Here is a 23026-nt window from a genome sequence, read left to right as displayed (position 1 = left end):
TTTCAAGCCAGTGAATGTTTTCCGTGTGGGTTTAATATAGTTGGGTTTCATTTTTATTAATTTTATTTTTATTCATCTTCGGACCATGGCCCTCCCAAAGAAACAAGTGAGAACTTTAAAAGATGGACTGAAAATAATTGAAGATGAAGAAAAGAATCTGGGCTAGAAGCGCATGAATGTTGCAGAGTGCCTCGGGTTGTCCGCTAGCACATGATGTTACGGGTGGGGGTAGAGCGAGCTACCTGGTAAAAACAAGAAGTGGGATGAAGCCCAGGATCAGGTGGGCATGCTGCTGATGATTAATGCAATATTGTTCATGCTTTACACATAGCCTCAATTATATTAAAAATGTATTTATAAGAAAGGAAAATTTCAAATAATAGACCATTTTTGACCTTTGCAATCCATCTCACTGTGAAAGCGGTCATTTTAGGTATTACATGCACATTGCTCTCGTAAATAGGTGTACTTGAAATGGCGTTCGATGGATACAAATTTTTACATCAGGCAGATCCACAATAACAACGCAAATTCTGAGATGGAGTGCAAACATTTATTTTTTTGCCAATTCCTGGGATATAGGCAACCTAGTCAAACATTTTCGAATCGATCGTTTTCCTGCATTCATCATCGTTTTCATCCATCCCCTTGAAAAACAATAGATCAAGGTTCCACTGTAATCATATCCTTACACCAAGGAGAACAAGGTTGACTGCAAAAAATACAGAAAGCACGCTATGTTTGTATCTTAATGATAGCATGAAATTGGAAAAGGGAATTCTGCAGCAGCCTCTGAGAGTGAGCAGCATACTGCTGGCAGGATTTCAATGATGAGGATCCCGATGACCCCAACCCATGCCATGATAATTTCTACTTCGCTTTGAGTTATATAAATAAATTGATAAAGCTCCGGGGTTGCTATCAACATTTACTCTGATTGTTTTAATTATCCCAGTTCATTATGATGTAATTGTTTGTTGCATTTTATCCTACAAAAATGTCAATACTTAGCTTCACATGGTTTATTTTTCACCACCCTTTTCCTGATTTCTTCATTTAAGTCTGGCCTCAAATTGAGTGTGCCTCATGAGATATTTATTGTTACGAGGTATGATTCTCTTTTTGCCTAATGAAACTCTGAAGTCAATTTACTGTTAATTTACAGTAGTACCGACATAGGGAGTACCATAATGTTTATTTCTAATATCAACAGATGGCTCTGATGTCGTACTGGGAGGTTTTACCCAGAAATAGTGTGAATTTTACAACCAAATTACCCAAATTTTACCTCTTAAATTTACAGATATTTATTCATAGCCATAAAATTAATTAAAATTTTAATAATGTTCAACTAACCTAGCCAGTATTCGCAATGCCTCATGAATATCTGGAGTGAGAGATAAGTGGTCATTCATGAAATTCCTAAGATCCTTCTCGATGTCACCAATTGATCTTCGGATCTCTTGATAGTCCTGGTCAAAATAAGGCTTCCGGTGATCAAGTACATCATATTCCTTGTTCGAAATAGATTTTTCCATATCCAAAAACCGCTTTGCAAAAACTTCAATGCCTTCTATCCTGGAACTCCGAAGAACAGAGTACTTGATGAATGTTGAGAGTAAGTCCGACAGCTGAAATTACAAAGCTGGAGTTAATGAGATCAAATATGTACACACCTGCAAAAGATGCATTAAACATCAAATGCTGACAGGAAAAATTGCACAAGTACACCTGTTCTTTGAGAAAAATCTTCATTTAAAGAGAAAAAACAGTATAAGGTGGGTTCATTTCCATCACAAGAGTCAATATATGTAAATGAATTTCACTCTTACATTTAAAAAATTTAATTTGAATATCATGTGTATCCACCATCCGGCATAAGAATACATGGTGAAAGAACAATCATGATGAGATATGCTGATGACATTGCCATCCTTGCTGAAAGTTAAAATGACCTTAAGACCATTCCAAATAAAAAGGAAACTGCAATGAAAGAAGAATACAACATAAAAATAAATAAATCAAAAACAAAGTAATGATGATAAAGATGAAGTAATGGCAGTGCAGATAAATATTAGAAGAGAAAAATATGATCAAATGAATGACTTCACCTATCTAGGGAGTAAGATCATGGGTGCCAGATGGAAGAAAAAAGGTAGATGTGGGAAGCTGGATTGCACGGGCAAAAGTGGTACCTATTCAATAAAAAGAGTCAAATTTTAACATCCGGAAGTAACAGTCTTGAAATTAGAAAACAAAATTCTCAAAACCTACGTTTGTAGTGTGGCATTATATGGCTGTGAAACATGGACTCGGAGTCAATATGATAAGAAGAGACTGAATTCATTTGAACTATGGTGTTATAGACGAATGCTAAAAATTAAGTGGACAGACCTTATACCAAATGAATAAATATTGAATCAAATGAAAGAGAAAAGAAGCATATTGAAATTGGTTGTAAATAGAAGAGTCCAACTTATCTGGCAAATAATGATGCATGGGGGGACACTATTGACAATCCTAGAGGGACATGTTGATGAAAAGAGGCCCATAGGAAGACCACAATTCCAGTTTATAGATCAAATACAGTGGAACCTCGATTTATCGTTTTTCAGGGGGATGGATGAAAAAAACGATGAATGCGGGAAAACGATCAATGCGAGCATGTTTGTTCGGGTTGCCTATGTCCCAGGACACACTGGATTTTTGCGAATTATGACATTCATTAATGGATTCAAAAAATATTTTAGCTGATTACAGGAATATTATTACTTTATCGAAACAATTAGGCCCTACTGTTGATTCGACTTATATTTCTTTCAAATATCCTAAAGGAACTTGCTAAAAAATGTTTGCACTCCACTCAGAATTTCCACTGCTATTATGCATTTCTGTCTGATGTAAAAATTCTTATCCATCAAATGCCATTTCAAGCACACGTATTTACGAGAGAAATGTGCGTGTTATGCCTCAAACAACTGCTTTCGCCGATGCAGTGATTGGTTATGAGATGGATCAAGAAGGCCAAAAATAGTTTATTATTTGAAATGTTCCTTTCTAGCAATTAAATTTTTAATATGATTGAGGCAATGTGGCGTTAATCGTCAGCGGCACGCCCACCTGATCCTCGGCTTCATCCCACTTCTTGTTTTCACCAGGGATCTTGCTCTACCCCCACCCCTGCCGTCATGTACCAGCGGACATACCAAGGCGTGCTGTAATATTCACGCATTTCTAGCCCGGATTCTTTTCTTCGTCTTCAATTACTTTCAGTCCATCATTTAAAGTTCTCACTTGTGCCTTAGGAACGGTCAGGGTCCGAAGACGAATAAGAATAAAACTAATAAAAATGAAACCGGACTCTATGGAACCCACACGGAAAACACTCGCCGGTTTTAAGTCAACTCACCCTGGAATTGATATCTTCACGGGAAATCAGCCGGGTAATGATGGTCATTGCTGCCAACGTTTCGATGGCCTTCTCTGCCATCGTCTTCAGGGCGAATGATGGACCTGGTTATTGCCGGGCTTATATACACCGTTGGGGAGGTCAGGTCGTCTGTGATTGGTCAGTTTTTTTTGAGTTCTTTCCTCCTCTCAGCTTACCCATTCTTTTTATCATTGGGTTCCACGATTTGCTGAGGTTGAAACCCACGTCCCTATTCATTTTATTATTTGTGATTCCTATTTCGATAGCTTCTTTTGTAAGGCGGTCTCATTATCCCTTTCCCTTGCAGAGGATTTTTGTTTCATTGAACTTGATGGTGTGATTGTTTTTAATGCAGTGGTCGGCTACGGCAGATTTCTCTGGGTATCCAAGTCTAATGCACCGCTTATATTCTGATATCCTGGTTTCAATTGCTCTTCCTGTTTCCCCAATGTAGCTATTTCCACATTCACAGGGTATTTGGTAGACGCCAGAGGTCTTGAGTCCCATTCTGTCTTTAACCTTCACAAGTTGGCTCCGTAGTTTTTCTGGTGGTTTGTGAATTGCCTCAATGTTGCGTTTTCTGAGAATACAAGACAATTTCCCCGAGATTGTGGAAACATATGGAAGAGCAGCCTTGGCAGTGGGCTTAGCTTTGTCATTATCTTCAGGAGCCAAAAACTCTTCTGTTGCGCGTTGATCTTGAAAGGCCCTCTTAAGGGCCACCATAATTTCTTGTTGAGATGGGTGATGGTGGCTAAGTCCGTTGAGATATAGATCCGTATGCGTTGGTTTGCGGTATATCTCAACGAAGTGCAGTGTTGACTTCACTTTTTCACTGAGCCAAACGCATCGCAGATGAGGAGAGCCTGCCGCAAGAAATAAACCACTCACGAACTACCTTCCAACGGAACGGCTATCGGAGCTCTAAATGAGCAGATGAATTCAGATTGCTAGGAGGGAGAAACAAAATATCCTGACAAGACATCGCTTCGTTAGCACCTCAGACAAGTGAGACTTGTAGCATAACTCGTAAATTGTAACCAGACGCCCTGTTTTCGAAAAAAATCCGCATCAACTGCCGTGAAGCTCACTATCAGCTGCGAGGATATCGATATTCGCCAGAAATCACCATCGTATTATTCCAACTATTTCCTTGCTTGAAATGGTTAAATAGCGTTAGAAATATGTCGTGTTTGGTATCATTCTTTTTTGAATTACGTGTACATCACTATTATCTCAATCTAATAAAAGTCTAATACCAATTGCCGAGATTCATTTTTACATCCTTTTGGGCTAATCGGTGATTCATGCAGCAGTTGACCTCCAGAGGTGGGGGAGATCTTTGAAGCGAGTCAGCTAAAAAAAGTCAGCGGTCGAGAAAGGGGGAAGCGTGAAAAAGGTTTCTTTTGTTCTCGAGTAACTTGATATTTTCTTTCGAAGATAAGGTCTTCGTAATACGATCCCTGCTCGAGCTAGGACCTTTTTTTATTTCGGTGAAGAGGAAAGCTTCAGAAGGGGAGAGGCGAGTGCTGAATGGAGGGGGATACCGGATCTTGGGAAATGCGCTAATGTGACTATCCCACGGCACTCAGCTTCTCCCTATCGTATTTCAATCTCCTGGGGAAGATTCAAACTTTGTGTCTGTCGTTATTAGCCATAAATAACAAGTTGTAAAGACTTTGTCTTATTTTTGTCAAACGATGGATGCGGGAAAATTATACGACGGGACTGCGATCTTCAAACGGTCAATGCGGGAAAATTATACAACGGGACCGCGATCTTCAAACGATCAATGCGGGAAAACGATACTTCGGGGAACGATAGATGCGGGAAAAAATTACATTGTCTTTATGGAACTTAATTTGAGACCAGGAGCGGAAAACGATGAATGCGGGAAAACGATCAATGCGGGAACGATAAATCGGGGTTCCACTGTAATAGAGGATGTTGGATACAAAAGCTACAAGGAAATGAAGAGGAAGGTGGAGAGATGGGGAGAATGGAGAATACTAACATCTTACGATTGAATACCAGAGGAACAGTAATACATTTTCCGTTGAATTAAGAAAATTATGAAGTTCCAGCCTCGTAAGGGGCAAAACTCACAGAGTTTTTGCAACAAAAAATGCATCATTTTCTTACTGACAAGGAGACATCGCCAAAGTGATGTTCGGGATCTGGATGCGGATGTTATTATCTAAAACTATATAGACAAGATAGAAAAAGTGTCACGGCTTTCTTCCACATAGGCCCGGGTTCGAGAGATATTCGCATGTAAAGAGTTTGTGCAGCATTACGTCCCTTGAGTAAGCGCTCCCCTTTAACTACGGCCGGGTTCGAGTCCCAGTGTCGGCAAAATTTTTTTTCTCTTCTAATTTTTGAAATCACTGTTATTTTCCATTAGTTACAGTTTATCCCCATCCGTTTTATTTAGTTACTTCGCGAAGTTTAAAATTTAATATCAATTTCTGGATTTTAAAGGAAACTCTGAATTGTGCCTTACCACGCGAATTAGAGGACGTATATAATGACTTACCCGAAAATTTCCGGGGAATTTGATCATCCTCGCCCTAGCCATTGCTCCCACAGCGTCTTCGTATATTTGTAATCTCAAGTCTTTCTTCTCAACAAATAAACACCATTGCCTATATACTTACATTCAGTTACTGACCCTAGCCAGTTTATCCTCCTACCCATCCAGTACAATGATACTGCTTTCCAGCAGCCTACTCAAGCCGTTTTCGAGGTCTACTTTGTTTACCTTTCCCACCCGTTTTCACACAATTGGGCCTCGGCGCCTCATTCAGGGATTATCGAGGGTCAGCTGTGGACGGAGGGTTGTTGCGACCGAAGTCTTTGAAGGACGCTAGAAGGCAGGTCATAAGGGAGGCATGGTGAGTGGAAGGACATTCTGTTGTAAAGAACGAGATTTGTTAGGAAGACAGTGGGTGGGCTGTGAAGAAAATCTAATGGAGGGAATGCCTAGTGGAAATGATATTTTGAATAAAAAACATTGAAGCTGGAAAATACTGGTGCTTCAGAAATGGAAAAAAGACATTGAAAGTGGAGGCACACGCGTCAAAAACCGGGGAACGATTCATGAATAGATGTACAATCGGAAAATTAATGCCAGGCAGAGGTGTGCATCGGTGCACATGATAGCTTATTACGGAAATTCACCTGTAAGTAATTATATACGTCCTCTAATTCGCGTGGTAAGGCACAATTCGGAGTTTCGTTTCAAATCCAGAAATTGATACTAAATTTTAAACTTCGCGAAGTAACTAAATAAAACGAATGGGGATAAAATGTAACGAATGTAAAATAACAGCGATCTCAAAAATTAGAAGAGAGAAAAAATATTGGCGACACTGGGACTCAAACCCGGGATACCAACTACAGTTTGGGGGACTAATGCCCAAGACCGCACCGCCACGGCCGTAGTTGAGAGGGAAAGCTTACTCCAGGGATGTCATGCTGTGCGAATACATATCTCTCGAACCTGGGCCTATGTGGAAGAAAGCCGTTACAGTTTTTCTATCTTACCTATATAGTTTTAGAAAATAACATACGCATCCAGATCCCGAACATCACTTTGGCGATGTCTCCTTGTGAGTGTATGAGAGATGACTCTCCAGCGTCAGGGAGTTTATTTTTCCATACACAGTTATTATCACTTATGTAAATTGGTCTTTGATTTGATATTTATTGTATTACTTACTAATAACTGGAGTTTACTGTTTACATATATGAAAGTGTCTGAACTCCCTCAAACTTAGGGTACCTGGCTAAATGTAAAAAGGAGTGAAATACAGGGTGCTTTTCATAAGTAATGCAATTGAATTTCCTGCACTGCTCCTATTGGTCGGAGTTGGATCAAAGCACTTGGAGTGGGTAACGTTAACGCTTAGTTTTACAACGAAACCAGTTTCAATGCCCTCCAAGCTGTGCAGGTGGCACGACGTCAGTTATTGTAAACCTCTGAATGCCAACCTTGTCATGATAAAAATGGAATTGACAATTGAGCAAAGTTTAAGTTTTGTGCTTAACTGTAAAAATTCTTGAGGAGACAAACAAAATGATTTGCGAGACTCAGGCTGACTCTGCTCGATCCTACTCAGAAGTTTTAAAGTGGTTAAAGACCTTTAAGAAGGTTTGGGAAGAGGTAAATCCCCAAAATGGCAAGAATGAGCACATCACAACTGAAATCAGTGCTCATCCTCTTCTTAGTCAGAGAGGAAGTCATGGTCTAGAAGGAATTTGTTTCACAAGGAGAGACAATTCCTGCCCACTATATGTACTTGCTGGGAAGACTCCAAAAAAGGCTCATCAGGAGGCTTAAAGACATCTCCGCTACCTGGTAAATACACCTTGACAAAGTGCCTTACCACAACACACAATGAGTCTGCAAGTTCCTGACAAAACGCGAGATTCAAACGCTGCCCCAACCCAAATTTTGTCCTCAAGTCACCCCAGCAGACTTCTTTCTTTAACCTCAGATTAAGGCAGCCCTAAAATGAACCCATTTTTTGCCCTTAAAAGAGACACAATCAGTCATGATGAGGACCTTGCAAGAGGTCCCCAAAGAAGCCTTCCTGGGTGTGTACTAGAGATGGGTCAAAAAGAATCGAACTGCCAAAACGAACTGTTCACTGAAATGAACCGGTTCGAAAATGAACCATTCTCTAAAACACCATGTTCACTGTTCATGTCGGCACTGCACAATTGCGGCGTACTCGGTACAGTAGGTATGATCATCAAGAGGCATTTTGAACTGCAGCTTACTCGAGCAAGTGCGTTGTGGGTACAACAGATGGCGGTTACAAGGGAGGCCATCCAAGGCCGCCGAAGTGCGTCGTAGACGACCGAGCCCCTCCCCTTCTTCCTCTACTATTCCCCTCCGTCGACGAAAACGAACAGGATAGCCACTGAACGGTTCGTTCTAACTAATATTTGAACTGATATTTAAAATATTAGTTCTTTCGAACCGTTCGAAATAGCTAATATTTGAACTGATATTTAAAATATCAGTTCTTTCGAACCGTTCGAAATATAAGATCAAATATTAGTTTCCTCGGGGCGTTCAGTTGGGATATCGCGTTGATTTTGATTTCGTATTTTGAACATTTGTGGATTTGTGGATGCATCTCCAAAAATATTGCTTAAAACGCGATTTATGAACTTAGGAAACGATTGAACTCATGATTGTGGAACATTTTTTTCGGTCCCTTTACCAAGTTGATATTTGGACTTAGTTTTTGGCGCCTACGATGAAATTTTTTAATGTGGATGCATCTCCAAAAATATTGTTTAAAATGCGATTCATGAACTTAGGAAACGATTGAACTCATGATTGTGGAACATTTTTTTCAGTCCCTTTACCAAGATGATCTTTGGACTTAGTTTTTGGCGCCTACGATGAAATTTTAATTTTTTAAGTGCGCTGTATTGTGCAATGTGAATACATCTCCAAAAATGTTGTTTAAAACGCGATTCATGAACTTAAGAAACAATTAAAGTCTTTGGACTTAGTTTTTTCAGGTGCATCATCTAACTAGGAGTTTAATCGTTTCTTAAGTTCATGAATCGCGTTTTAAACAATATTTTTGGAGATGCATCCACATTTCACATCACATCGCACTTAAAAAATTTCATCGCAGGCGCCAAAAACTAAGTCTATAACTAAAAAAGAGTATATGATGACAATATAAAATGTGTACATTGTATCCACTATTTATGTTTTTCTTAGGTTGGTCGTACAGATATTTACTTTTAACTGGTTTAATCTATATTTTACCCTGCGTCGCTTAAGAGTTCTCAACTGATGATAGTCGGGAACACATACATATTTGGCTCCAAATTACATCAAATTACTTGTTTGTATCTGCAAACTTTGGCAAGCTTGTAATAACCTATTAATTGCGCAGTGGCATTATAACGGCATAAATATCAGAAAATGTAAGAAAAATGGCATTTAATTTAATATATCGTATATTGTCTTATTTTAATACTTCTTAATGGGAATTTCACCTTTATCAGCTTTATATTTCAGAGTGAAATTAAATACATAACTAGTTGATGAGTTTATTATTGAAATTACTTTCGTTGAATATAATCCCCTATCCATCGTCAAAGTAGGAGGTAGGCTAGGAATTTCAAATATTTGCCGACCTCGGTGGCGGCGGGGTAAAGTCCTCGCCTGCCAAACCGAAGGTAGGCTCGAGTCCCACCTGGGTAGGTTGCCCCTATACAGGGCATGGAGTGTATGTCATCTTGTTAATTGTTAAATAGCCCGATTTGAAGGCCGATATGTGCTGTCTTCGGTGCTCATGATAAATACATTAATTTGTGGGCTATTCATCAGGAAAGTCGAATACTGGAACACCTTAGGAGACTTGCGATTCCTCTACTTTTAGCTACCTTAGTTTACTTGTTTCTCTCTACATTGAAGCATTTTAACTCGCATTTAAAAAATTTTGTAGCCTGTTTTCGGCTTTTTTACATAAGCGTAGAGAAAATTTAGATATTTTATAAAAGGAGCATTTTAAAACTTTTCTGGCGCTAGATATGCGAATAACATCTGGCACTGACTTGATATGTAATTATTAATTCTGGCTTGTTCTAAAGTGGACAGCAGATATTTTCTTGCGCGTGGATAACCAAGTAAAGGCTCGGGGCAGAACTTGCTCGAAATTACCATAACAATCTCCACAAACCTTACAATACCACACTAAGCTTTCATGTACTCTAAACGCATGATAAACAATATTTTCTACCGAATGACCCTACCTGTTCACTATGAACCGATATTTTGAACTGTTCTTTTTACTGAACAGGATCAAAGTGAACGGTTCATAAAAATGAACAGTTTAACCCACCTCTAGTGTGTACCAGTCATGGCAGAGTCGTGGGAAAAATATTTAGAAGCCCAAGGGCAGTACTTGGAAAAATCTAAAGTGATTTTACAAATATACTTTAAATAAATTTCTTAAAAAGTAAATAACAGCATTATTTTCTAAACGCACCCTGTATATTTACACTGAGGGTGACATAATCACAGAGGAATTTTAACAAGTCACATAGGCATAAGATATGTCAAAACATATATCATACCCTATCTAAGCGTTTTGTGAATGTTTCAAATTTTCCAAATATATACATAGTGGAGCAATCAATATCCTTTTCATCAGGTGAGGCAGCAATTTTTTCTTTTGTCTCTTCGTAACATTGATAATAATGCTTGTGCAACTGGATGCAGACCTAAAAATAAAAGTAAGAATGATACCATTATTTGGCCAAAATCTAAACAATTACCTGCTGCATATTTGAATGGGTTCAGAGTAAGATTTTTCATAGAAATATGACAGAAAAGGTGACTGTTACAACCTTCATTTTGTGGATCATCTCTAGTTTTGGCTGTTGCCATATGTTGACAGTGTCATTATTGGTCAAATACCTTTTGCATGATGCAACCAGCTGATTTGTCACCTATTTAAAATGAGAAAACACCTCATTAATTGAAAAGAAAAACTTCCAGCCATACATACAACAACACATGATAAAGGTTTAAACCTTCACAAAAAGAGCTGTTATCTTCTCATTTGTATTGTAATATCTTGAGGTTCCATAAATCATCCTTATTGCATGCATTAGCCTTGGCAAGCAATCACTCATTTCCCCTGGGCTTCCTCTGTATAAGGGCTCCAGAAATCTTTCTATGGAGTAAAGATATTTAACATTATTCCTCGCTTCACTGCAGTAGTCTACTATTTTGGATTCCAGGGACTTCCATTTCTGAAAAAAAATCAATATCAAAGTTTAATTTGCATATTGTCAAAGCTGTAACTCAGAAAATTATATTTTCTGGGATTCAATCTGCATTTCAGTTCAACTCGTAAGAATATTTTGCTACCTTCATATGTATTAGCTTCCCTATGCTTTTTTCTGTCATTTCCTGAGAAATATCAGAGTAGACCTTGACTTTTGCTAGAATTGTCAGAAAGATCCACAGAGAAAAAAATCATCCGCCTTGACCGGGATTCAAACCCGGATCCCCCGATTTCCGGTCGAGTGCTTAGGCCAGTTAAGCTACCGAGGCGTCATTCTTCCCTGTGGATATTTGTGGACACTACCGGACAAGGTGTTGCTGGACTGCTGAGCATATGATGCCACAAGCAGTCCAAATCGTGTGCACAGAGCCACAGCCGGAGAGCAGGCCCAGACATAGAACACAAGGAGGTGTTCGCTCTAGACTAGTTAAAAGTATACCGGGACTAGCCGCAGTAATAACTTTTATGGGAGTCACCCACAATGCACAATCGTGCGAAAGTTCCACAGAGAAAATCAAGGCGGATGGTTTTTTGCCCGTCTCTTTCAGTTTATAATTAAAGATGTACGAATAGAATCTGCGAATATTCGAATACCTCAAATACTAGGAAGTTTTTGATATTCGAGATCTTGAATAATTATGCTAAAAGCACGATCTTGAATACGTTGAATAATTTGAATTTTGCACCATACACTGTCGCGCGCATGAAAAATATTTGAAAAACCCCCAGTTTCCCCTCGAAATTCGAAAAAAAAATTGAAAATGGTAGAAAAAAATCCACTTTTGAGGTACCTTCTTTCATGAATCCAACTACAGCTCCTGAACTGTTCCACTAATCGGAAAGATCATTACGGATTTGAAGACTACAAGGATGTGGGCTTCCCCTGACATCAGTGACGACAATGTTTCTTTATGCCGAACGGCGGCTCCGCAATGACACATCAAAGTTGAAAAACGATCGAGATTTTCATTAAAATAATAGCAAATTTGCGTGGGCCCCTGGCTTAATGCATACCATCCATACACCAACATTTAAAAAATTATTTTCACCACTTCTCATTCAAAGCTCATCCGGGATGAACCCACAAGATGGAACTCCCTTTTGCTAATGATGAGGCGTATTCTGGAACAGAAGCAAGCAATAACATTGGCTGCCTCTAACCTGAGTTTTAACGTAGACATAACTCCACCACAGTGGGATGATATCAAGCAATCGATTAATATTCTGGATGTTTTTGAAGGGGCAACATTTCTTGCTAGTGGAAGTACAGTCACAGTTTCTTAAGTTATCCCCCTTGTGAATACCATTATTAAGTTCCTAGAAACTAAAAAGTTTCCGCATAGTCATCAACAAGGTTTAGTCAATGATTTGCTGTTTTCCATTAAAAGTAGGCATGAATTTCTGGAAAAGGAAGACTTATTCCCTTTTGCCATTATTCTTGATCCACAATTCAAAAGCAGTGTATTTCAAGATTCAAATAATGTTGAGATGATAAAAAATAGTTGGCTTTGGAGATGACAAGTCTGTCTAATCAAAGTTACCCAACAAAAACAGATACCTTAGGAAAAGTGCAACCAAACATTACCTTTTTATCTTATAGGTAAGGGTCTGTGAAAGTGGTTTTATTCTTTTCCAAAATTTGTTACCATGTGATTTCGGGGTCGTAGAAAATCATGTGATTTCGGTGTTGTAGAAAATCTTGGCGGTGTTAATATAATGCTACAATGTTTCCACATTTATAGGCATTTTATTATTTTATGGTACACATTTCATGAATACTTATACTTTTATTAAGCATTTTTCATGACATTTAACACAATTTCGATTGTACAAAATTTCAGATAAAACTAAAAGAAAGGAAATGGTTCAATGGTATATTGGTTCAAAGTATATGAATGGTTGAAGTATGTAGTGTCGGCAAATATGATTGGCAAACGGCAAATCCCCACTACCTTATACCGTATAAGCGTGTGTAAGAGGCGTACACGTGTTAGAGGCACACCCCTATTTTGAGCATCGAAGCTATGAAGAAAAAAATTTTGCGGCATTTTTTTAACCCTCATATGGATTTGCTGCGCCTTAGTGGCGCTCGCGGTTTTAAAAGTGGTGTAAAAATTTTCCATTCCAATGGATAATTTTTAAATTTTCAGTAGTCTATTTTTTCTGCTTTCTACGTCTACATATAAAATTTGGTTTGCATAGTGTTGACAGTTTACATTTTATTGGCCTCCTGGGTAAATCCCAGGGTTAATCTGCTTAGAATTACACCAAGCAGCAATTTTAAGAAAATTTTATAACAATGCATTATCCGAATTAGTTGAATAATGCTTCCTCACCGTCATGTGAATATTTCTCGTTGAATGTGTAACTGTAAATTGCCAAGAGATTCAGAGGTTTCACTGACTACCGTGAAGAGCACATCGCAAGATTACTGTTACATGCCTTTTACCTCTCATTTGAAAATATTCCTTTGTGGCTGCGATAGTCTATACAAAATTGCTGGCGTTTATATAATTACCGATGACGTGACCGTTTACCATTGGGGTGAAATCAAAATAACTACCCAACTAATTGTGTGATAGAAAATAATTTCTTTTTCCTGACAATTAGTTCAGTATTTACATGGAAAAAATCGTTTCATAATGAATAGGAGAGTGGACAATTTACCGTGAAGTGAAAATTTGTAAATATATTTCTCGTTTCTTTGAGTACTCAAATGTACAGATATTTTATTCATTGGGGGTTTTACAAACGTGAAGGAGTGAGTGAGGAGGAGAAAGGAGAAGGAATGCCAGGTAGGTTGTTTTGAGGTGAAGGGGTGGTAGTGTGTTGACTGCCAAGGATCAGGGAATACCCAGATCGTTAGGCCAGGTAAGAGTAGAAAACCCTTATCGCGAAAAAGTTTGGGAGTGCAAGGAGGCAATTAGATACAAAAGCCTGCATTTTCTTTATCCTTCCATCGCTGCATGAGGGACAGGGAACAAAAGCCTTGTCAAAACGCCTCGCGGTGGCCCTCCCTTCATTCCAAGAAGGTCCAGCTCTGGTGGGTCATTAGGGCGGAGAGAAGTTCAATCAACTTTTGTGGGAGAGGGGAAGAAGGCGGTGAATGACGAATAAGGAAGCTTAGTGGGAAGGTATGGATAGTCTCAATGTTTGGGTCAGTGAAACACTACGGAAAGAAAAGGTGAGGGAAGTCCTCCCAGCTTGAGGGTATTTTTGTCACTCCAGAACATTCTTCCTTCAGTCCCACACGCAGAGCTGGACGAAAGAAAATATGCGCCTATTCCTTCTTCCCTTCCACCTATAACCCATACTTCTAAGAAGTTATTTTCTTGGATTTCCCACCAATCCAGGAGTAAAACCTCATCTGGTACACTCCCACGCATCACATTTACTCGTCCATCTCTAAGGAAACGTCCTCAGTAAGGGAATGGGGCTCCGCGTTAGGAAAGAGTACCGGCTCTTCTAGCTCTACCTCCGAAGCCGCATTGGGTTCTTTGACACGTCGATAATTATCCCATATTCGTTGTATTTCAAAACCCATATGACTTGTTTATTTTTTAATTGCAGGTTATAAGCTTCTAGTATATTCGTAAGATTTGTCTTGATCGCCAGAACCTGTAAAAATCACGAAAGTAACACTCATATCTTCTCACTTCACCCTACAGCTCTTCCATTATTAACGTTTAATAACTTATCCTTCTATATACATTGCAAAGATAAAACATATGGGTGGACGCAGTGAAGCAAAATTGTATGATACGGGCATAAATGAATTTTTTTCTGTAATTATCTTTAGTATTTAGATACATAAAAATTTAAACAATATAAACATTAAAAAGCGGAGTTTGTCCAGCACTACGTATCAGAAATATATTTTAAACAGCCATTACACACGAAATGAAAACTTTCATTCGAAAATAACGGACAAAGGGAACAGAAATAGAGAGCATTACGACAACAAATGGAAAAGAATGCAGCGTTCAAGATTTTTTGTTATAACTTCCACAATAATGGGCTAAATATAGCAAAACACGGTTAGAAATAAAGGCAATAGATGTATTTACCAATATCAATCAGAAAACTTGTAACTTCAGGCTAACTTTGAAAGATAATAACAAAAAATGACGCGGCGCCGAAAATCCAATGACGTAACTAAATTTGCAAATCCATATGAGGGTTAATACTATCGCGCGGTGTTGCAGACGTACGCCTTGAATTTTGACAGTCATCGAAATTTCTTTTTTCAATACTAATTGAAAGAAGAAATTTTGATAATTGCTGTGGTAATAGCGGCCTGAGAGGGAGTAGAAAGAGTTCCGATCCTCGCTTCGCATACGCCGTTGCACTATGATGCTTGTCCTATTCACGAAAAATTTTGTTAAAATGCTCTCGCAGGAGTATTGCAATAGAATTGCAGCGTGGATAATTTTAAGGCAAAACACATCAGGCACATAGCATGAACCTTCCCAAGAGATTGGACAACAATCGGGGCAATCTCAGCGCCTTAGGATCTATATCTACATAATACCCTGCGAGCCACCTCTAGGGTGCTTAGCCGCTTTACCAGGATAATAACCACGTCGTAGATTTAACGGAGCTACACTCGGCCCTCCATCAACTAATGCCTCTGCTGTTTTTTTTCCTTTCCGAGACCCCACAGGAAAATAGGAAAATATCAAGTTACAGGGGAACAATGGAAACGTGTTTCATCCCTACCCCGTCTCATCAACTGACCTTTTTCGGTCTACCAGGTTCAATTCTCCTAGTTTCTGGAGGCAACATGCTAAGTGAGTCATCTACCGAGCCTGAAGATATCTCAATAGCTTTCAATAATTGTATGACGCACGAGGTTCAAAAAAAGAAAGAGATCTAACGCGACGCATGTCTGACAGAATTTAAGTTTTTAAGCTCTAATTGTTTGACACAAAGATTAATAGTTACAACAAGGCTACTAATATTCAAAATAGTCCAAACAGCACAATTTCTGTAGGAACAAGCGTAGCATAAGCGCTTTCAAACAAGACGGGACTGGAAACTTCAGGCAACGTAAACTGCGTATATCACATTGCTGCGCCTTCGCCCCTTCGCTTTGAAGCCAACGACGTCACATGCAAGATCAGACGTGTTCGTCCCTTGCTCCTTCGCTTGTAGCCTCGTTGCTTCAAAGATGGAGGGAGCGCGCTCCTTCCCCTCGACCTCTCCTTCAGCGCTCTTCACTTATAAGCATTTCTGATTTCTTCTATCCACAATTTAGTCCAACAGTGAACACACTCGTTCGAATTTTTTAAACCGCAGGTTTTGACACCAATATAATTTTCAGTTGCAATAATCCTCATATTAGCATCTGAAGATGATTTTTGAAAAATCAGGTCCTCAGAGTAATGGAAATTACTCGGCAAGACAGATATTGACTATTTGAAATGCAACATTGTACAAACAGCACAATTTTCAAAGAAACAAGCGCAGCATTAACCCCTCAAACAAGTAGAGATGGATTGGAAGTGCCAACTACATATATCATATGGCGTGCCCGCTTTGCTTTGAAGGCAACGACCTCACTGAAGCAAGATCTGACTTGTTCGTCCTTGACTCCCTAATTAGTAGCGTCGTTGCTTGAATGAAATAGGGAGGGAGCACGCTCCTTCCCCTCCACCTCTCCTTTACGTGCTTCTGATAACCACCCCTTCCTCAGTCTACATTTTTGTAAATTCATGATTTTTCAATATTTTGTTTTCTTTTATGAAGGAAAGTAATTGTGTTTTTATACTTCGGGGGGTCGGGATCCCCCGGATTTCCCCCTCTCGCTATGCCACTGGTCAGTGGTTCATCCGAAGATTTTTCCTATTTTTATTTCCAAACCCAAGCATAACAGTTTAGGTCCAGAGCATGTAAAGATGTTTTTAAAAAATAACTTGAAAGCCTATAAAAATGATTTTTAATTTATTAAATATAAAAATGTGTATGAAAACCTAAAAAGCATACCTTTGATTGAATGTACTCAGAATAAACTTGAATAATTACCTCGTTTAATAGCAGGAATTTGAAAATGCATTTGGATCTGAAAATATCCGATCCGAAAGATTCGGCTCAGAAAATCAAAGACCCGATCCGAATCCTGATCTGGAAAAAATCCTGAATCCGTCCATCCCTAGTTATTCTATATCATTCAATTCTTAAATTTTAATGACAGCGATGATACAGATAAACAATATCCCACCTGTTAGAAGGAATAACAATCGATGGAATTGGAATCAAGAATCGAGAATTCATTTGAAGGAATCGGAATCGAAAAAAAGTGGAATCAACTCATCCCTACAACAAACGTGTTGCAAAAAGCCAGAATGAGCCTGAACAGGAAGTCAACAAAACACGATAGAAACGAAAGCATATTGTTTACAGGGTAAGGCTCACTCTGCTCCCAGCGTAGGAGACTGCAAGGGGGCCCCAACAGCCTAGGAGGTGACCATTAATACGGCCCTAGATACCCTTGTTTCTATCTTGAATGTACAGTGGCGGAAAAAATTAACGCAAAGCTCGTTGGCGTCTGAGAGCGGCCAGTTCAGGAACTACTTGTCTTCCAAAATTTTGGCCTCGTAATGCTCTCATACAACCGGGAGTTTTAAAAGGAATATATCCCTTATACCGGGGAAATAATCATACCCGTCGCATTATGACAAGGCGCAAAAGATCCAGCTACGAATTCTTCGCCATATTCTCCAAAGTATGCTTCGCCCTCGACTCACTTACAATGGAATCTACTCTCGTCGGGACATCATTGGACACAGCCGACATATTGGGCATTGAGACTGCCTTAGAACCCAATCGTTCCGGTGGTGTAGTGGGTAAAGTATCATGCTTCGAATCAGAGGTTCTGCGGATCAAGTCCCAGTGACGGATGACTTGATGCTGCACACACACACTGTAAACATTTTTCTGATCTTAAAACTTCTCAATACCTATCAATAGGTCCATAGGATGTTGCATAGCTATTGAATTCTTACGCGCTTATTTATTTGTTGAAATTCAACCACCATATTGCATAACCATTTGGGCAGTTGACTGTGGAGTGAATTTTGACTACCATTTCTGCGTCGTCCAACCCAGCTTCAAGGCCCCTGACATTAGCTGTATGTGCAATGTGTCCACGGCCTTCTACTCCTCCCTCATTTCAAGGGAAAATACCTCGGAGGTTCTGCAGAGCTGAGCGAAGGTAGAACATCAAGCCGCCCAAACTCAGTAGTTCTCAATCGGGTAATTTTGGGCGTCTGCTTATGTATTTCATCAGAAACATTAAGCAAATGGTTAAGTTAACAGAGGTTAGACTTACCCTTAAATTTTCCAACAAAATGAGCATTACGCATACATTTTAAAAATATTTCATCATAATTATGGAACTAATGTTATTTCGAAGTCATAGAAATATTGGACTGTTCGCGTTTTCCGCTTTTTATTTAATCCCTACTTCGAACTTTTGATTACTTTTAGCACTAAACATAGGTTAAGGAATAGAACAAATCTCACAATCAATTATTCGAGGTAATTTCGCGTCAGAAATGCAGTTGTAAGACATTTATGTTAATTTACAAACTAACTTTTTTTTAAATAAAAATGATTTCTCATTACCTTTACCTATCAATGAAGAAATTTTATTCTAGTAATTACATGAATTACCATTCTTTGCAACATCTTCATTTTATGGCCGAATTTCCGGTATTCCCTATTCATTGAAGAGGAGCGATAGAGTTTTTTTGACTGTCCCGTGAATTATAGTTTGTGGTCGAATTTTCCATTGTCTTAGCAAAAAATATATTTCCAGTAAGCCACGTAATGCTTACAAAAAAATTACCTCATATCCAGCAGACATTTTCTTTTCACTTTTTTACGAAGGATTTACCCCCATGACTGTTGCATAATTGGAGTGTGCATCAAAGATGGACTTCTGAAGCAGTCTACGTAGCAAAAGAAATGTAAATGAGTTTAATTGTGGACATTAAATATTTTGCGGAAAACGATTCGGACACAAAAATGGAGTAGACAGGTAAATGACTGCAAGGTACAGCATGTGTGTTTCATAGAAGAGGATAATTATGCAGCAATTGATAAAGAAAGCTAGCATCAAAGATCGGATTTGAACAAAAGAAATATTCACTAGAATTAGAAGAAATAAATTCGAGAATCAATTGATTGATTATGCCTAAACGAGAAATTCACAAGGAAAATATATCAGTCCACGAGATGTATCAACTTGTAGCAAGGAAATATTAATAATAATTCCATAACCACAGAAACAAATTCTAGATAAAATTCATTCCCTTATATTAACTCAAAATTAGAGTCGAATTCCATGAAGTTCCTTTCCGCCCATTCAAATTTCCGTAATGTTTCCAGTTTCCTAAATAACTTTTCAATAAGTGAAAATAATAATACTTTTCTGATTCTCATTTTATGTCAGTTAATAAAATTGAAAAACATTTAACGTTTAGTTCAGATACATGTATTTTAATCAAGATCTAATTTTTAATTGATGTTGTGGATCAAATATGCGTTCATATGGATCATCTTTGCGATTAAAAATCAAGTTTTAAAGACATTATGAAGTTCAAAAAACTCTATTTACTCCTCCCATTTCACTATGAAAGAAATCGTTTACTGACCAAATTAATCAATTTCTTCGGATAACTACATGAAAGAAATTATTGAACCTTAAAATGGCCATAACATATTCCATTACCTAAATCAATTCGGCTTCGCATTTCTTTTCAATTGCAGTATATTACAAGTTGTTCCAATACAATCCTCGGGAAACTATTATTGGGCGGAGAATATTGAGCAAAGCATTGCAATACTGAACTGAAAACAAACAACTGATTTCTCGGAGGTGGCTCAAAAAAGTGCTTTCATTCTGCTTTGAGGAACACTACAGGAGTTTTCCCTTGAAGGGGAGAAGTAGCGTAGGCCGTGACACATCGCACATGCAGCTAATGGTTAGGGGCTTGGAAGCGGTGCTGGACGACGCGGAAATGGTAGTCAAAATTCACTCCACAGTCAACTGCCCAAATGGTTATGCAATATGGTGGTTGAATTTCAACAAATAAATAAGCCCGTAAGAATTCAATAGCTATGCAACATCCTATGGACCTATTGATAGGTATTGAGAAGTTTTAAGATCAGAAAAATGTTTACAGTGTGTGTGTGCAGCATCAAGTCATCCGTCACTGGGACTTGATCCGTGGAACCTCTGATTCGAAGCATGATACTTTACCCACTACACCACCGGAACGATTGGGTTCTAAGGCAGTCTCAATGCCCAATATGTCGGCTGTGTCCAATGATGTCCCGACGAGAGTAGATTCCATTGTAAGTGAGTCGAGGGCGAAGCATACTTTGGAGAATATGGCGAAGAATTCGTAGCTGGATCTTTTGCGCCTTGTCATAATGCGACGGGTATGATTATTTCCCCGGTATAAGGGATATATTCCTTTTAAAACTCCCGGTTGTATGAGAGCATTACGAGGCCAAAATTTTGGAAGACAAGTAGTTCCTGAACTGGCCGCTCTCAGACGCCAACGAGCTTTGCGTTAATTTTTTCCGCCACTGTACCAATAGGGACTAACATCTAGCACCACGAATCTGAGAGAACTAAAGATACAATAATTAATTTAATATGCTATCAAAACATTTGAAAAATTTTTAGACAAATGTAGTAATTTTCTTGGAATCAAGAAAGTAGGCACAGCTGCAGTCAAGCATTTCAGATACAAATTAAACCTGCACATTGCTATCAAAACAAGTAGAGAAGAATACTTACTGTAAGATGTTTCGAGTTGGCTTTATGCAAAATCTCGATCATGCCAGAGCATTTGGGACCCTTAATGTGTTCCACAATGGATGTGAACGCAGTCAGGAGTCGTCTCCAGTGGGTCAACTCGGCAAGAGGACCAAGGTCCGATTCTCTCCTCATCAAGTCACTCTTCGTAATTATCTGCATCAACAAAATGACACTTAATCAATTTCTTTCTCTTGACCTTAATTATTTAGTCATGATTAATGTCTCAGAGCCTTACATATCATTTTAAGACCTATACTTCGAGACATTAATCATCATTAAATGAATCTTACACATGCATACAAATCCAACCACAATATTCATACTTTGAAAAAGATAATACATACATTATGAAAAATCCTAACACTGAGAGGTAATTCAATAAAACAAATTGTCCATTCAATGCCAATAAATATACTTTCCATTTGGTAAAAGCATAATTTGGTGCTTCCAGAATGACGATAGATAAAGGAGAGAATTATTAATGATATAGAAAGGCAACAGAGGGGGAAGCAATCACAGATAAGTGAAAAATGTGGATAATCCGTTCACCATCATTTCCCTGGTAGTTGTGTCCTCTGTTTCACCCTTATCCTCGCACTGTCTTCCGTTAGCCTCTTTGCACCACCTAATTGCTCATTGCTATTAAACCATTACCGTATTTATCTGAATATAGTCCCCCCATTTTTTCCAAAAATTCCTGTGGTAAAAGTAAAGGGGGGACTATATTCAAGAATATTTTTAAAATATTTTCCCGAAAGTGAGGCCTCAAAATTAGGGGGGGGACTATATTCGGAGAAATACGGTATGTTTACCAACCAATCATTTTTTTCATTGTATATCCATACATATAGAGCCTTAGCAAATTCAACAATAATCATTAGTAATGGCAGTCAATCACTTTCACACCTAATAGGCGATGGATAAATCAATATCAAGGTGCAGTATACCAATTGATATTTTTCACAAAAAATAAAAATACAGTAAAACCTCTTTACATCGTAATGGAGGGGACCAAAATTTGGGCAATTTGATGTATGGAGGTTCACTATAGAGAGGTTTTAGTGGTAGGCACCAATTTTTCATATCCTTGGGAAATGAAGGTGCTACTGTCTTTTAAGCCATTATATTAATATATTTAAACATATAGGTATGCATAAGTGAACATATATTGACAATTTAATGATGACACAGAGGTAAAAGTAAATTGTTCAAGAGGCCTTTTTGGAAAATAAATTAGTTAATGGGTTCGCTTAAATTTTTTTTCAAACTCTTTCGAAATAATGTTTTCAATTCCACGAGCACTTTTTAATGTCATTTTCACATAAATAAATCACTAGCTGTTTTCGTTAATGCCTTTTGACCTAAGAAATAATTCCCTGGTCTAAGGATTGTAATTTACTAATAGTGTTCAGAGGAAAGAACAATAGTTTTATATTTCTATACATAATTTCTTCATCCTCATATTTAACTGCCTGAGTTTTTTTTATTTGTGCAGCCTAGATATACAGTTTCTTCTGTTTTTCCTCGGTTGTTTAAAATAGATGTGAGGGTGAATGATGGTATTCCAAAGGTCACTGCCTTCTGCCTGTCGTCGTTTATGGCTAGGAATATTGCTAATTATGTGGTAATGTCAAGCAGTCGCCTTCTTTTATTCCTCGAATCCATCATCAGCCTATGATTAAGTAATTTTCATATTTTTTCATATTTTATGGCAAATAATTGAAAATACTCCTTATTATATCTTTTAGAATTGATTTATCATTCTTATAACATGTGACTTGTTAAAGATTATAAAATAATAAATAAACACGTGACTACTGCAAAAAATAGACAAAAAATTGAGTGTTATTTAAAAAATTTTTTGAATTCCCTCTCTCCAAAATACAATGCACGTAGCGTTCCAAAGAAAAAACTCTGTCGAGGACACACAGAAAC

The 23026-nt window shown here is 38.2% G+C and overlaps 1 protein-coding gene across 1 annotated transcript in view; it reads right to left on the bottom strand.

Annotated features, from left to right (window-relative positions):
• The window catches only part of LOC124166854 (dynein axonemal heavy chain 8), a 424156-nt gene that overhangs the window by 364058 nt on the left and 37072 nt on the right, over positions 1-23026 (bottom strand). The window contains exons 8-12 of the mRNA XM_046544564.1: positions 21071-21244; positions 11003-11224; positions 10817-10918; positions 10544-10690; positions 1357-1631 (exon numbers count right to left, since the gene is read on the bottom strand). Coding sequence (XP_046400520.1) covers positions 1357-1631; positions 10544-10690; positions 10817-10918; positions 11003-11224; positions 21071-21244 — 920 coding nt within the window. The remainder of the gene's footprint in view (positions 1-1356; positions 1632-10543; positions 10691-10816; positions 10919-11002; positions 11225-21070; positions 21245-23026) is intronic.

Source organism: Ischnura elegans, chromosome 10 (assembly GCF_921293095.1).
Source record: "Ischnura elegans chromosome 10, ioIscEleg1.1, whole genome shotgun sequence".
Taxonomy (NCBI): Eukaryota; Metazoa; Arthropoda; class Insecta; order Odonata; family Coenagrionidae; genus Ischnura; species Ischnura elegans.
This window is presented reverse-complemented; position numbering and strand designations above follow the sequence as displayed.